The following is a 15,785-nucleotide window of genomic DNA, read 5'->3' on the forward strand; positions in this document are numbered from 1 at the left end:
GCTTTATGGTTGCTGACTAAATAAAGTTTATGGTATCCAATGTGAGTCATTCTTTCACTCTAATTTAGAAATGACTGAATTTACCTATTTTGTTCCCCCGGCAGCAGTCTTAATTTTCTAGAAAAATGTTGAAGCAACTGTTTAAATGATGACTATAATACATTTTGACACAAAAGTCCTTTTTGCACACAACCATTATTGACTGACCCTTCTTAATGACAAGACTCTGGACAGATTTATTGAATTCAGGAAAAACAGCTTAAATATAAAAAAAAACACAAACATTCAAGACTGACTAAGTTTAAAAAGGAGAATCGGAAATACATATACAAAAGGTAAATAGTTTATTTACTAACTGACGTATCAGAGTGATCTGGGCTCAGTGGTATGTTGGCCTGTGCTGATTTGAGTTATTAAATTCTGCAGCTCTTTCAGTTTGGACTCCAGCCATGGCGGTGCGGGGGCGTCGCCCTCACTGAGCACCCGAGCGGCCCTCAGAGCGCTCGCTGCTGTCTGCACGTGGCGGCTCAACTCCTCCGCTTGGTTCTCCTGCCGAGCTCTCTTTGAACACGGCTAAGAGGGAGACATGAGCTGCATCATTATGAAAGGCAAACGTGTTCTTGAGTGTGAGCCTGTTTAGTACTATTTTTTTAGGTGCTAAACAAATGCATAAAAATGACAGGATATATTTAATAAAATATATATATATATAAAAAATGGAGAGGCTGCCAGATTCAAATATATTTTTGTAGAGAACAGTGGAGAGAGAGGAAATGTGGAGTAGAGAGAGGGAGAGAGACGCAGGATTCGATCTCGGGTCGCTGCAGGCGTTTTACTTATTATTTGACAGAGTCTGGTGTTTTGGGTCCCAAGTAGACCAACAAGGTCATTTTTCAGTTTTTTTTTTGAAGGTGCAGATTCTAAGCTTTCAAATGATGTGTCATCCATTGAAATCTGAAAATATGCTTATTTGAATGTTGGTTGCACCTAAACCATCTAGCAGAGAAAATCCCCCAACGATCCTGAGCTTTTTCACACTTCAAGAGGCAGGTAATGGTGTGAGCAACAGGTGTTAACTCCACCCCCAACCCCTCCCCCACTACACTACCTGTCATTGTCAGTGGGGTAGACAGCTAACCATCAGGAAAGAAACTTGCAGTGCTGACGTTTAAATTGCTAAATGTACATTAAAATAAACTTTAACCATTATATATGATATGAATAGAACAGAACAAGATAGGATTAGATAACATGAGTCACTAAAACAAGCAAAACAAACCTAAATTAAATATAAGTGTATAGTATGTAAAGCATAAAAACGAACACGTGAAACTATATGATACTCTCCCTAAGTAGGTTATTCATTCTTTATTTCATTAATATTTATTTAAATATTAAAAAAAATTTTAGTAAAATAATCTTATTGTTCCTTTTCAGCCAGGACACCTGCCGGTGAGGGTGGAGCCTAGGTTCTCTCTTACATGGAGGGGGAAACATTTGCCGGCACCACACCCACACACGCTGCAGACGAGACTTAAACAAGCGTAATTTGGTGATTAACTTTAGGTATTTAGTGATCCTCAAACTGTTGTTTGTTATATTGAGTGGGTTCTTCAACATTTAAACTTTCCTAAGATGGAAGAAAGAGAAAAAAACTTTCGTGTTGATTTGCGGGCTTTGCGTCCGACTTGGTACACATTTCACCAGACGCTGTCACATACAGTTACGCGCGCTTATCTTGTTGAGGCACATGGATGGCCCCATTCAAATGTATTCTTGTGCTAAATTGTAAAGCAGGACGTGGTTTTAGAGACAGCATGCCAGATCAGGAAACACTGCCCGAACAAATGTTTTAAAATAGCTGTATAATAGCGCTCACCTCTGAGTCAGCAAGGTCCGAAGCCATCGACCCATCTGCAGCAGCTTCCACATCGGCCTCCAGTCTCCCACTGTGTTGCTCAATCACTGGTGACTCCAACTTGAGCCTCCCAAGCCGTGTCTCTGCTTCTTCCTGTGCATCAACAGTCTACCAGAAACAATAGGACAAAGTCCCATGTGATCTCTCATCTCTCAGTTGGAGCATAAAACAGTGTTTCCGATCACATACCTTGCTCAGATAATTAACCACTTTTGTTTTGGTCTCTTCTACAGATAAGCTGTGGGAGATCACCTCCTCATGATTTGTGATCTGTGAACACCGAAAACAACACATTCAGGTTTAATGTCAATGCTGCCAAGGCGGCTGATTTTATCATCCCACCTCTGCAAAGTGAGCAAAGGCCTCCAGGGCGTGCTGCTGCAGCAGCCAGGACCTCCCAGCCAGCAGGACCCCAAACAGGCTGCTCAACTTGGGCAGAATCTGGCTCTGTGGGCCAAAGACAAGACAAAGATAAGAGCAAAAGAGTTCCTTGTATTCATCATCCATCAGCAACATGGCAAGATGGAACGTTTATTTCTTGTGATATTTCACTCTAACTTAAATCATTAGAAGTCTCTATTTTTAAAATAATGCAAAACGCATATCAGGTTGTTCGTACCTGGTCGTCATGTGGGACAAAGACCTTCCCTAGCGAGGCGAGGAACTCCAGAGCAGCGAGCACCACCTCGTCTGGACACTTCTGAGACACCAGGGCCCCAACACACACCAAGGCCTGAAACACAGAAAAAACCCCACTTCATTAGACTTCAATATTCTCAGGAAAATGGAAAGTGTCTGCAAATAATTGTGAGTGTAATTTTACCATTTGAAAGTTAATAACAATAAAACTGAAACATTTTATTAAACATAGAGTTAAGAACCAGACTCATAGAATGGTCTGAGGAGTCAAAGACATACAAGGAGGTGGTCTAAGGGCAGCCAAGGAGGCAGAGACCTGATTTATCACTTGGTGTTGGATGCTCTTCACCAGGGCGGCTGATATAGACAGTAGCAGTTGCAGGGTGCAGTGCAGTGCAGGATGAGTCAGCACCTCAAGTACAAAAACACTTAAATATACAAGTGCGTATGTATATCTGTGCGTGTGTGTGTGTGTGTGTGTGTGTGTGTGTGTGTGTGTGTGTGTATGCACCGTACCTGGTTGGGACACATGCGTGACCAAAGCTGCGTGACCAGTCTCACTGCAGATAACAAACACTGGTCCTCAGGGATGGAACCCCTGTGGACCACTGCACTGAGGGACTTCAGCGCTGTGTTCTGGAGGAACAGGGATGTTATGAAAACTGGGAACCTACAGTTTTCATCTACTGTAAATATCCTCTAGACATGAATTCTTGCAGAACATTGCAACAGAAAGCAAAAAGATAGCATTAATCATTTTTTATTAGGCTTTTCTTCTTTGTATGTATGGTGAGGTGGGCGTTGTCTCGCCATGGCAGTAGATTGTTTGACATAAATATCGAAGATGGTGAAATTAGTCACATGAACATATTACCAACAGAATGTTCTTCTTGACAGGGAGATTAATATTTCAAATATAATTCAAATAGCACATCATTTGTAAAGGATTTACCAATACTGAAATAGTAAAACTGTTACTTTAATTTTTATTAATTTTATTATTATTTTACTAACTTATATTTCAGTATTTTATTTTATTAAATAAACCTTTATTAGTGCCACAACAGGGAAATTTGCAATTTCTCTGCATTTTACCCATCCTAGAAACTGACGTATCTAGGAGCAGTGGGCTGCCATATAGAGGCACCCAGGGAGCACTTAGGCGGTTCTTGCTCAAGGACACATCAGCACGCTACCAGGAGGAGCCGAGGATCAAACCAGCAACCTTCCACTTACTAGATGACCTGCTCCACCTCCTGAGCCACTGCCCCCACGATCCCAAACTGATTGAGACTACTTTAACATTATAATGGTAGTGTCAATCAGTTTAAAAAGAAGTTTTTCAACTTCTTGGTATCAAGTATGGCTGTCACAACCATGAAACTATTTATACATTTGAAATTGTTGATATTTGTATGACATGTAATTGTCATACAAATAATTGCGATTAACAACTGAATTGTCTTTCATGTTCATTTTAAGCCACTATAAAGGAGCAATAATACACTCACCTTAATAAGAAAAGCAAGAATATTGGAACATAAAATTATCAGTTAATTTACCTCAACTCAAATGATGAAAACATTGTATTTAATGCAACATTTCTAACTAATTCTTTCTAAATTGGCTCAATTCTCACAAAATTTGGATGGAAACAAATGATTGCATGTAAGTAGCTCAAATACTCACACACACACACACACACACACACACACACACACACACACACACACACACACAAATTGTGACAGCTCTATTATCAATTATAGTTTTATATGCCTCAAGACATGTCTTGTAATTTGCTCAATAGTATCGTGGGGAACATGGAAAAAGCTTTTCATACCAGTTTCACCTATGTAGTACAAATGACATGTTTCTCAGTTTTGATTTCTCTCCGAGCTCTCCACAACACTGAAAACATGCTGACCTTATTCTTACAACCCAAAATACACAGAGGTGGCTGGCCTGCCTTCCTTCCTCTCTCCAGTTTCCACTACTTTCATGGTCATAAAAAGCTCCCTGGGCCACAAATCACTTACACTCACCACTTTGTCCATGTGTCCCAGTTTGCACCCTGCCTCCTGCCAGTCGGTAAGGGCATTCTGAGTCAAGGTGACGAGCTCCGTCCTTACCCTGAGGCCAGCATCCAGGGAGAGCGCTCTGAGGAGTATGTGATGCCACACTGGAAGATTCTGCACCTGAGAGGGAGAGAAAACCTCCACCAGCTCCATCTGCACAGAACAAACACTACAAATGAAAGGCAAAAGTACAACCATCTGGCTTGCCGTTATGCATAAACAGTAGAGTATCGAATCTTTAAAACACCACCTCTAAGAAGAGCACAATCTCATTTATAGGACGTTGAAAAAAGTAATTCATACAATTTAGAACCCCGTTTGACAGTCTAATCATTTCTGTGATGTCATAATTTTATTGTGAGAGACGATGGGGGCGTGGTTAAGCCGGGGTCTGCGCGTTACAGTGTCGGCTTCGTCCTGCACCGGTGCAGCTGTTCCCACTCGGTCAATCAGCCCGCTGGCGCTGATTGATCGGAGACGGCTGGGAGAGTTTTCTTATGTGTTTGTTTTTGCAGTGAGGAGGGCGTGGTGCAGGGTCCCAGATCGATTAACGGACACTGACGCACACCAAGAACTCTGATTTCTAATATATGTTTGGCCAGTGGGCCTTTTTGTTGTTTGTTTATAAAGAAAAACCCCGCTGGGTCGGCACCTCATTGCCAGAAAGTCTCCGTCGCCCTCCCTGAACCCATTTATATAAAATGAAAATGAAACAATTGGACAGTGTACCCTGAGCATCTTTTAATTCCTATGTATTAGTTTCAATAAAATAATTATGAAGTAAAGTTACGTAGTGTGCTTTGGAATCACACTCATTTAAATCCTTTAGCTTCAAACAGGCATTTCACAAATTCCATTTCAGCAAATGAACTTGGAGTAAAAGGTTGTGTTTGCACTTGTACTCAGTCAGTGTTAAGACGGGAAGTGAAGGACGAAAGCTTGTCATTTCAGTTCCCAGGGTTTCTGACCTGGTGGTTGGGAGTCATGAGGAAGACCATGCGCCGGAGCAGCAGGCCCAGGTGGGACCACTGGTAAGACTCCCTGCTACACGTCTTCACCTGGGGGCAGATGAGGGCGAGGGACAGCGAGGTCAGTGTCGTTGCTCAGGAGGAGCGGAGGACTAGCGGAGGGAGAGTTGGCGAAAGGTGAAGAGTTGAAGGAGGGAGGTATGCGAATGTGTGAATTTTTGGCTTCTTTTGATGCAGCGGGTTACGCACAGGTGTCCTTGACAACCCAGGTCCCAAAAAACACCAATTGTCACCTCAGCTGGGTGCCACAGAGAACAAACCCCTACAATTTCCCAGTAAAGACAGATTTGAAGGAGTTTAGAGCCCAAGAGTGTGTAAAAGGTCATTAATAGGATGTGGAACTTAAAAAAAATTGGAATAGACAAATGTAAGAAGGGCCCAGTGAAACCAGACTAGGGCTGGGTGACAGCATATTGTTATAATATTGATATTGTGATACGAGACTAGATATTGTCTGGGATTTTAGTTATTTTTCTTTTGTTGTAAATGTTGTCTTTAAGAATGATTTTCTGAACTTCATAGATTGGCTGTTGAAATTAATTCCTCTACCTGCTTGATCATAATATTCACATTACTAATGTCATTGAACTGCTTTTGTGTTATTTCTAGACATAGACCTATGGAGCTATGGATACCAAATCTAATTCAAACACGTCTGACATGTCATATTACTAAGAAGAACATGTTTAGAGTCTACTAATGTTGGACGGTCTAGTCATATTGCATCATTGTTCAGTCTCATTCCCGCAGTCTGTCAGTGTTCACTGCACTTGCGTTCACAATCGCCACGCCTCCTTCCCGTGAAATAATGCGGGTCCTCGCTAATCGACCAATTCACTTAAAGACCTCATTGTAAGACGGAACTCGTCGTTAAGTAAGGAGTACCTCTACTCATAAATTGTCTCGTTCTCTACCCACCAGGTTACCAATGAGACGAACATGATGTAGACACAGTTCTGCCGTCCCATACCTGAGGACAGAGAGGACACCGTTAGTCATTAATCACAATGAAGGTATTTGGTAGAAATAGAGTAGCTTATGCACTGAGCACTAAAAACAATTAAGCGATTGGTTTCAATTAAATATTTTCTGGGCTTACAAAATATCCAGCACTATTTGGAATGACCTAATTTAGTCATCCTAATACAACCGGTAGCAAACAAAGGCCACAGTGTAGGGGTGCTCAACAGGCACTGTTTGGACACTGCTGCATTCACATTAGGATAATCTTGTGAGGTAGTAGATGTCAGGTGACACTGAGTGGAATTAATCCCTCTTCTCACCGTGCTGTGAAGCACCAAACATCTGTAGCAAGCAGGGCTGTCTGTGTATCAGCTTGAAGAACAGCTTCTATCAAACAACTCTCCTAGGAATGACAAGAGCGGGGGAGGATGTGAGGAAAGTGATCCAGGAGGAAACTGAACAAGAGAAAATTAAAGAAAATTAAAGCAAAAGAACCAGTCACGATGAATCACAGGAAATCCTGGCAGTCCTGATTCGACAAGAAAAACAGTTCTGCCCCCAAACAGTATCTGCTTCCTCTCAATAACATCAAGACTCTTATATAAAACCTTCTAATCTAAAAAGTTGATGACGCATATTGTAGACGAATAGTGAGGCATCAATGTTCCGTCAGTAAGTGAAAACTATGAAAAGTGTCAACTGCCTTTAAATTGCAACGAAAAAGAGGCAGTAACTCCAGAAATTAAATCACGTTGGGGTATTCAAAGATTTTTTACACTTTACAACAAGTGAATAATATGTAAAATAAACACTGTGCCAAGCATGGTCAGATTAACACTTGAAGCCTGCTGTTTATATGTTGTTGGCATGGCCCTGCCTGTTTTAGGGTCAAAGTTATCTCTCAAACAGACATCCACTGTACAGTGCAAATTAAGACAAATAGGAACCACGCATTACACAGGAACCTCTTCATAGTTCTAAGAACTTTTTGGGGGGACCGTCCATTTTTTGTTTCCACACTGCAGGAGCTAGGAACGTTCGTAGCTCTTAGAATTCCGTTTTGAGGAACTTCTTTAGCTCCTACTGCAGGGCAGGCCCCCAGGTAAATTGAGTTTGAGACCCCTGGTCTAGATGCAAGTCCACGGTCCCTCACCAGTCCCTCAGACCGAAGACAGTCCACCCAGTCGAGTCGCATCGCCATGGGTGTAGACCAGCCCACATACACTCAGTGGTTTAAAAAAATATATATATTATTTTTTTTTTAAAGTGGGGATAAGTCATGTAGACTTACGCACGCACGGACGGAGAGACGCATGCAGAGTTCCAGTGTGGTGCAAATACAACCAGTAAAAAAGCCCTTGAAAGTATATAGTTCCCGAGGGACCTCCCCAGGTCCAAGTTCACCTCGGAGAATCCCTAGAACTGTTTGATGGGAAAATGACCAATTGTATTCTGTATCGGCCTGTAAAGGTCCTGTAGGACAAAAAAAAGTGGCATTAGTGCATCCATTGTACAGAATACAATGTGATTAGAATTCCTTACCAGTATTGGAAAGTACATTGGGGGAAGAGCAGCGACGCTAGCACAGAGATGCACACATAGGTGTTGATGGAGACCGATTCTGCCCTGGGCATGACCCTTCATCATCAGCCCGGGGAGCAGCACCGGCAGCCTTCGCTCGGTACAACAACGACGAAAACTGGTGAAAATGGCCTGGTAGATAGGGAACCTGGTGAAACAAGGGACAGTGATAAAGAGAGTTTGGTCAGCTCAGTGTGGTTGTTAATTTTAAGACATCGGGGTCATTTTGAATATGGACCATGTCAATGTAAAAAGAAAAAAAGGATTGGTAGTCAAATTATGATCACATGCCTGTCAGACTACAATAATTCAATTTCTTCTGGCTCTGCCCCCAAGCACTTAGTTATATAAAATCCAATTACCTTTGCCTAGGGCAGTTAAATCCCAGATAAAAGCCAAAATTGCAAACAAGAAACTAGGAATGTGTAAAAGTAATAGTCAAATAGGCTTTCTTTATATAGATTATCAATATCTAGCCATAGTTCAAAGTGAAGTGAATTTGAACTGAAGTGAATTACTCCACAGCCTAACTACTTTCATTCAGTAAGTACAGGTATGTGTTATAGTTGGGCTTTTTCTATTCTTCAACTAATAAAATGTCAGTCAGACCGCCTACAAACCAGTGGACTGTTTAAAAGTCGAACACATATCTCCTCTCCTCTCAGTCCAGACGCTTTGTCACTCTTGGCTTGGACTTTTTCCCTTCTCTATGTCCTTAAACCAAGCTTGACCTTCCCACGGCCCCTTAGCTATGGATTGAAATCTTAGGTTTCTCACGTTAGTTTTTGGACCATTCCCTATCTAGGGGTGAGTCATTATCGCCCCAAATTTATTTGTACTTTTCCAACTTCCGTAGGCAGCAAAGCAAAATGTTTTAGTGTCTAGCTTTGGTAAAGTCAATGTGATTAACAACTATAATGTAATAGAAATACAGTTAACCCGTTCAAAATGTATTCATTTATATTTCAGCAGGGCTCCTATATAGTACATTTAGAGTTGGTAGGGACTACACATGTACGCAAGAGGCTGGGGATGTGCATTTTGTCAAACACTGAGGGGTTAGAAGTGAAATGCAGGCAACTGGAGGTAAGACGCTCAAGCAAACTCATCACCTGGGTGTCTCCTCCGAGAACTGGCTGCCGCGGTACCAAAGCTGTAGTGTCTCCTCTGGCTGGGAGCCCAGCTGACCTAGGACGCTCACCAACAGCAGGCACTGAGGAAGCTCACATTCAGGACGGAAATCTGTACAGGAAAAGATGGCGAACAGGTTGTCAATATGATCAGCCACTGAGAACGTTGGGGCAACAGCTTTTTGCTTATGATGGAAGGTTTTTACTGTGTACATGTAAAGTCAATATCACTGAAGTGAACCAGAAAGGGATCTGAGTGCACTTTCAAGGCTGTGGAAAGTGTGAATGAAAAAATAACTGAGTTCTCTTGCTATGCTTTTTGGTCCAGTGGCCTGAGTTTGGCTCTTTTAAAGAGGGGTATGTGTGAAAACACTTCAGTACTTACGTGCGTCTTTTCGAAGGACAACTTCAGCGAAGGGCGGAAGGGGCAACAGCTGGGTGAGAAGGGCTTCCAATGGAACCAGAGCTGCTGCATTCAGCTCCTCAGACAGTGGTGACATCAGGGTCGCAGCATACAAGCTGGGTGGAAGCATGCTGAGGACAGGAGGGAGCTTAGTGTGGAGGCTTTTGTAAAATTATAAAATACTAGTACATGCCCATTTAAAATGTAAACTTTAAGACATTTTAATGCCACAGTTGAACAAAATGTCAATGACTCTGTCCTGTGTTCCATGATGGAAGATGACACTGTCAGTTAAAGACATAGGCCAGGAAAGACAGTGAATTAGTCGGAGAGCCCTGAAGCCCCGCCCTCTGCTGGCTCGGTGTTAATTGAAAGTTTATTAATATTACACCTATCGCATGTCCAAATTGAACCAAATTGGACACTGCATGTACTTAGGTCACCAGTAATACACCCACCAAGTGTGAAGTAGATCGGATGAACAGCTGTCGAAGGACAATGGGACAGACAGACAGAAAAATGTCTGCCTTTCTTAGATATAGTTAGATGGTTTGTACTCCCACCACAGTCATAAGAAAAATATCTACCTTATAATCTCGAGATAGAGTTGATGAAAGCGGCTGCAGTACTTTGCCAGAAAAGAATTAAATTCCTGTTTGGAAGGTTAGGAAGAAGAAAAAAAAAATGAGTTGTATTGTTTCAATTGCAAAACAGATAAAAATAATGTTATATAATTGGGGAAATTAGGTCACTAATTTGTCCTACCTTTATGTAATGAACTAAAGTGTTGGCAAAAAATCTGCACATCTTTGTGGTCTTCAGGAAAAGCTTGTATTCTGGTCTCTGGGTCATTTCCTTACAAATGGAAGAAATCATTAAAACGCACACTGCCTGTCAAACACTCAAGTCATCCCTGACCTATTTCCATCAATCTCAAAACTTAATGTTCTTGAAACAATAAATGGTTGCACAGGAAATGGACAGATTTTTTTTTTATTTTTTTTTAAACCAAAGGGCACAATAAATGCTGAAGACAGAAAAAGAATTATTAAAAAGTTTGACGTCTGTTTGTTGTTTATTATGCAATAACTGCTGGTTAAAGAAAAAAGCTAGGGTAACCACCATGTGATGTTTCGACATCAACCTTTCTGTCATTCACTCTACATTAATTAATTTTAATTGCAAACACCAAAACCAAAACAACCGGAAGGTAAACTGAAGGAAGAATAACCCTGTTAGTGTGACCATAGCTTTAAAAAATGTACTTATGTATTTATTTATTTCTTTTTAATGGCGATAAGTACAAAGCCACAGGTCCTTCCTACCTGTGGTCCTGCCTGCTTGACCTGTTCTGCCAGCTCGAGACAGCTGTGGAAGGAGGACTGCAGGTTGTCACATAGACAGCTACTGATGTCGCCATGACGGAGATGCTCGTCCACATACGACTGGTACTTTACACTCTGTCTGAACACAGCAATTAGTATCACACAATAAATTAATAATTAAGCCAAGTCTATGCACCACTTACGACATGTTGCTGTAAACAGGCATTACAGAAAGAAAAAAGTATGAGTGTGTTGGAACGCACTTGATAATGAATTTCCAAGTGTTGGCATGCAACGCCATGTCCAGGTTAGAGATCACAGAGCAGATATCCAGCAGGCTGTGAATTACTGCAAAGAACGATAATAGACGTCATATATAAACGGTAACTGCTTTGGAAAGAGTGAAAAACAATCACGAATGAAACAGCTGAAATGATAACCCATTGTATTATATATCTGCAAAGATAAAAACACACAAACACGCACACTAGAATTTAAAATGTAGTGACCTAGTGCTTTTACATACAAAAGGAATTTTTTGTGTATTGGTGCGTTGTGGTTGGATTATAAATCGAAGAATAGACACGATGGCAGTATTCACATACAGTATTTACACTCTCAGACCTGTGACTATGCAAGAGATCTCCTCTTCTGAAGCTCTGCTGTCCAGGGAGATCTTGTCCAGCAACTCCATGAGACATTTTTGTAGGGAATAGGCTTCTTTAAAAAGGGCCTGCAGCAGGTCAGCCACCAGAGACAGACGTCCACAATACATCTCCTCACTTTCCTAGGGACAGGATGGTACAGTATTTGAGGAAGTGATGCAGATTCAAAAGTAGATTGTAAAGGACAGACCATCTATAATTGTATGGAAGCTTCCATAAGTCAGAGAACACAGTACTGGAAATTTAGCGAAATTCAACCCTAGATTTCCCTTAAACCACCTGCTTCGGACTCTGTGATCGGTAAATAAGTGATACTTTACCTTACAGTGTTGAAAGGTGTCCCTCAGCACTTTGAGGATGGAAGAAGGTAAGGAGCGGATGGCCTCCAAATCTGGGGCTTCCTCAAACGAGCAGACATGGCGTACACAAGCAGACATCGCTTCTATTATTTGTACCATAGCCTGAAATATAAGGTCAGCCTTTGTCAAAATGTGTTTCAGAAATTAAGAAACGATAGGAAAATTGAGAAATGTCTCTTGTGCAATTATCATCTGATAGGGAGTTATGGTTACAGTAGATGTAAATATCAATTTTTCAGGACTATATTACATTCTAACCAGTTTTAAGTGTTCATTTGTAGAGTCTGTTCAGTACATCTTGATTTAAAGGTGTTGATATGAAGAGCAAAAAGCTTTTTTGTGTAAATTTGACATTATTTGCAACACCCAATTCTATTTTGCTGCAGTTTAATACAACACAAATTATAGGTTAATTAAGCTAGTGGCCAGAGCACCTGTAGATTGTTCCGGAGCAAAGCACACAATTCAGTGTTCTGACTGGACAACGCGCCAGCTTGGTTTGATATCTCCTTCATCAGGCTGTCAAACATTGTAACCGCCTGTAGACAAAAGAGTATGTATCTCAGACTTGGGCATATTCATTTTAAATTAATTAATATCTAAAAACAAATAAAAGATGTGACAAATGTGTATATTGCATTACAATACATCGTTTACCGCCCAAAGTGACCTACAAAGTACATTTGTCACAGTATCAAACTAACTGTATGTAAAAGTCTTCAGTCGATAAACAATCAATAATGGTAGAGTTAGACAGTTTTGTAGCATTGTTATTTTTGGTACTGAAAGAATGTGAGACAAAGTGAAAAAAGATGCTTATGGGGTAGACAGGTAAGTGAAAGTACGGTCGATGTGTAGTCTGAAGAGATCTTTTGTCTACAACGGAAGATGGAGAGCGATTCATCCGTTCTGACACAGGGGGGGAATTGTTCCACCATTTGGGTGCCAGGGATGAGAAGAGTCACAACTGAGTGGGGCGGCCTTACAAGGGTGGAGGAGCGGAGTGAACGAGTCTGGAACCTGACCAGCGATTGGAGATATAGACGAGCAGGCCTTGTACTGTAGGAGCGCACCAGTGTCTTAAATTTGATCCGAGCAGAGACGAGATGCCAGCAACCTGTTCTAAATTAGACTGAAGTCCTCCAAACCATGTAGAAAACATGAATTGAGGTGCCTACCTCAGGAAGGACCTTTGAGAAGCACTCCTCCAGTTCTGTCAAACCAATATGAGGGAGGAACATGTCTGTGATTATCTTCAGTACACCTGTTTGGACAGATTGATGACACATTAAGCTGGAAGTAAATACACCACTCTTTTAATGTACATAACACAAAAAAACAAGCAGTTTTGAGTGTGTTACTTACGTATAAGATCATCGCAGCTCTCAGAGTTATGATGCAGAGAGTACAAAGGGTCAAGGAAGATGTGAGATATTTTTTTCATAAATAACTTGACCACAGTAATACTATCACAACTGGCAGCTAAATCAGCATTGAAATCCTGTAAGAGAACAGATATTGCCACGACATGAACATAAAGTGTTTCCCTTTTGATTTAAAAGTTCTATAACTTACCTGCAAATCAATACCGCAAAATCAATGTGGAATTATATGAGACCATGGTGTTTCCAACACTATGATTTTGAGGGGATATTTCTCAATTCCCAATAACGTACATTTATTTTGAGACATATAGCCTGCGAGGATATAGTGAGTTTGGGCAGGACAGATTTGAGCTCCTTGCGGCAGGTGTCCTGGCTCCATTGCAGCACCTCCTCCAGAAGGGTGCTCTGTGACATGTTGGCGGCGCCAGTCAGGTCAGCTGCACAAATAGATAGATACGTAGAGAGATATTTGATTTAATATTTATAAACAGAAGGAAAAAAAAAAAAAAAAAAAACAGTTGCTCACATCAAAGCAATATTCAATCAACCTAAACAATAAAGAACAGGTTTCAACAACTCCCACTCATCTGTCAAAAAAGCAAATACAAGCTCCAATCTACAATACTTTAGTTTGTCTGTAAATAAACCAAGGTGTAACTGATATATGGACTCAAATGGCAGAAGCAGCATGTTGCTGGATGGATGGTACTCTGTGTGTATGTTGCTCAGGTTCAGCCCAGAACTGTTGTTACTTTGTTAGCTAGCTGCCTACACATTGCCCCTCTGACGTTCCCGTCGGCGAATTAGCGATAGAGCGATTAAAACTTACCATACTACGAACTGCGGTGAAGGGTTTTTTTGTTTTTGTTTTTTAATTCCTCCGAAACGATATCGTTTCGTTTCCATCTAACACGGGGTGGAAAAACGAGTCGACAGAAATAGTTACAATTTCACTGAGATTGTGTTGTGAACGTTTTCAACCGGTTCCAAGAAGGCGCGCCGTTCAACCCGGATATGACGTTGGCCATACGCGCTCATCGGACTGCTCTTGTGATTGGCTGGAGAAGGTTAAAGATGTTGAGGATTTAACCAATTATATCGATGTTGTGGAACACGTGTCTGGGCTCGGTCTGGACTGACAGGACAGTTTAAAGAAAGAAAAGAAAGAAAGAAGAAACAGTCTTTAATCGTCACACGACACTCCACAACACATGCTTGCACACACACACACATGCACATGCTTGATGGTGGCCGGTGAAATGGATCCTCTGCTTTTAACCCATCCTGGCTTGTCCTTCCTCCGGGGCCACAGCCAGGAGCAGTGGGCAGCATACGTGGACGCGCCCGGGGACCAGGTGATAAGTGTCCATCGCTGGTCAGACGATGATGGGTGCATGTTTTTGGTGGGGGTCCTTACTGACGTGAGGTGGAGGAAACCCCATGTGAACACGGGGAGAACATGCAAACTCCACACAGAAAGGCTCCTGTTTTTTTGGAAGATAACCCGCCGGAGCACGGTGCCAACAGCGCCCCAGGCGGGAATCTTCCAAAACAGGAGCCTGTATTTTCTGTATTTAAACTGTATTTTTTTGTTGTTCTTTAGCAATCATGTATAAATTAATTGTAATATTTATTATACATGCATAATAAATACACTGCTGATGTTATTATACTTTGCGCATTGCTTATTTGTTTATATTTCTATTCTGTTTTGCATTGAATTGAAAACCACACTATTTCTTCAGCTATTTATTACTGTGTGTGTGTGTGTGTGTGTGTGTGTGTGTGTGTGTGTGTGTGTGTGTATATATATATATATATATATACAAAAATGTAATGAATAATCAGTGGGGAACATGAAGTAAGTATGGGGTAAGCCTACATGTAGTCTTACTTACTTAATTCATGTTCCCGGGACACTGACCAACTGTAAAACAAACAAAAAAAAAATGGATGGCAGTCCATGGCATATTGTCATGAAGTGTTTGAGCTTATGTTGGGCTTTTCTTAAAGTGGGTCCCACGTACCTGTAAGCTGTGAACTTCTGAATGTTGGACAACAATCCGAATGTGGGATGGCAGCAGGACATCCTCATAGAACTTTTTATTTTGGCACAGACTCCCAGAAAACACAGTTTGCAGATTATAACAGTTGAAGAATAAACTATCCTCGACTTACGACTGTAATTCGTTCTATAAGAACGGTCGTATGTTAAAACAGTCGTATGGCGAAGCAATTTTTCCCATAGAAATTATATAATCATGAAGGGTGAAAATAAACAAAATACACAGCACAAACACAGTAAATATGA

The 15,785-nt window shown here is 41.2% G+C and overlaps 1 protein-coding gene across 1 annotated transcript; it reads right to left on the minus strand.

The window, feature by feature from the left end:
- Window positions 1-301: 301 nt before the first annotated feature.
- Window positions 302-13,472, minus strand: firrm (fignl1 interacting regulator of recombination and mitosis). Its single transcript, XM_080008543.1, has 23 exons — window positions 13,455-13,472; window positions 13,268-13,353; window positions 12,524-12,628; window positions 12,051-12,191; window positions 11,690-11,852; window positions 11,329-11,413; window positions 11,066-11,204; window positions 10,506-10,595; window positions 10,328-10,392; window positions 9,723-9,871; window positions 9,320-9,449; window positions 8,169-8,355; window positions 6,947-7,029; window positions 6,582-6,633; window positions 5,604-5,693; window positions 4,603-4,788; window positions 3,074-3,193; window positions 2,874-2,969; window positions 2,538-2,651; window positions 2,261-2,365; window positions 2,108-2,188; window positions 1,880-2,026; window positions 302-573 (listed from the first exon to the last, which is right to left on the minus strand). The coding sequence occupies exons 2-23, from the start codon at window positions 13,328-13,330 to the stop codon at window positions 364-366; spliced, it is 2,601 nt and encodes an 866-aa protein (XP_079864669.1). The 5' UTR covers window positions 13,331-13,353; window positions 13,455-13,472; the 3' UTR covers window positions 302-363.
- Window positions 13,473-15,785: the final 2,313 nt, after the last annotated feature.

This window comes from Zeus faber (genome assembly GCF_960531495.2).
Source record: "Zeus faber genome assembly, chromosome: 1".
In the NCBI taxonomy this organism is placed as follows: Eukaryota; Metazoa; Chordata; class Actinopteri; order Zeiformes; family Zeidae; genus Zeus; species Zeus faber.

Excerpts from the sequence above, each read along its gene's own strand:
- firrm (XM_080008543.1), bottom strand. The coding sequence starts at position 13,330 with ATGTTCCTCCCTCATATTGGTTTGACAGAACTGGAGGAGTGCTTCTCA. Across the intron at positions 12,629-13,267 it reads TCTCAAAGGTCCTTCCTGAG|GCGGTTACAATGTTTGACAG; the intron begins GTAGGCACCTCA and ends TTTTGTCTACAG. Across the intron at positions 574-1,879 it reads CGGACCTTGCTGACTCAGAG|CCGTGTTCAAAGAGAGCTCG; the intron begins GTGAGCGCTATT and ends TCTCCCTCTTAG.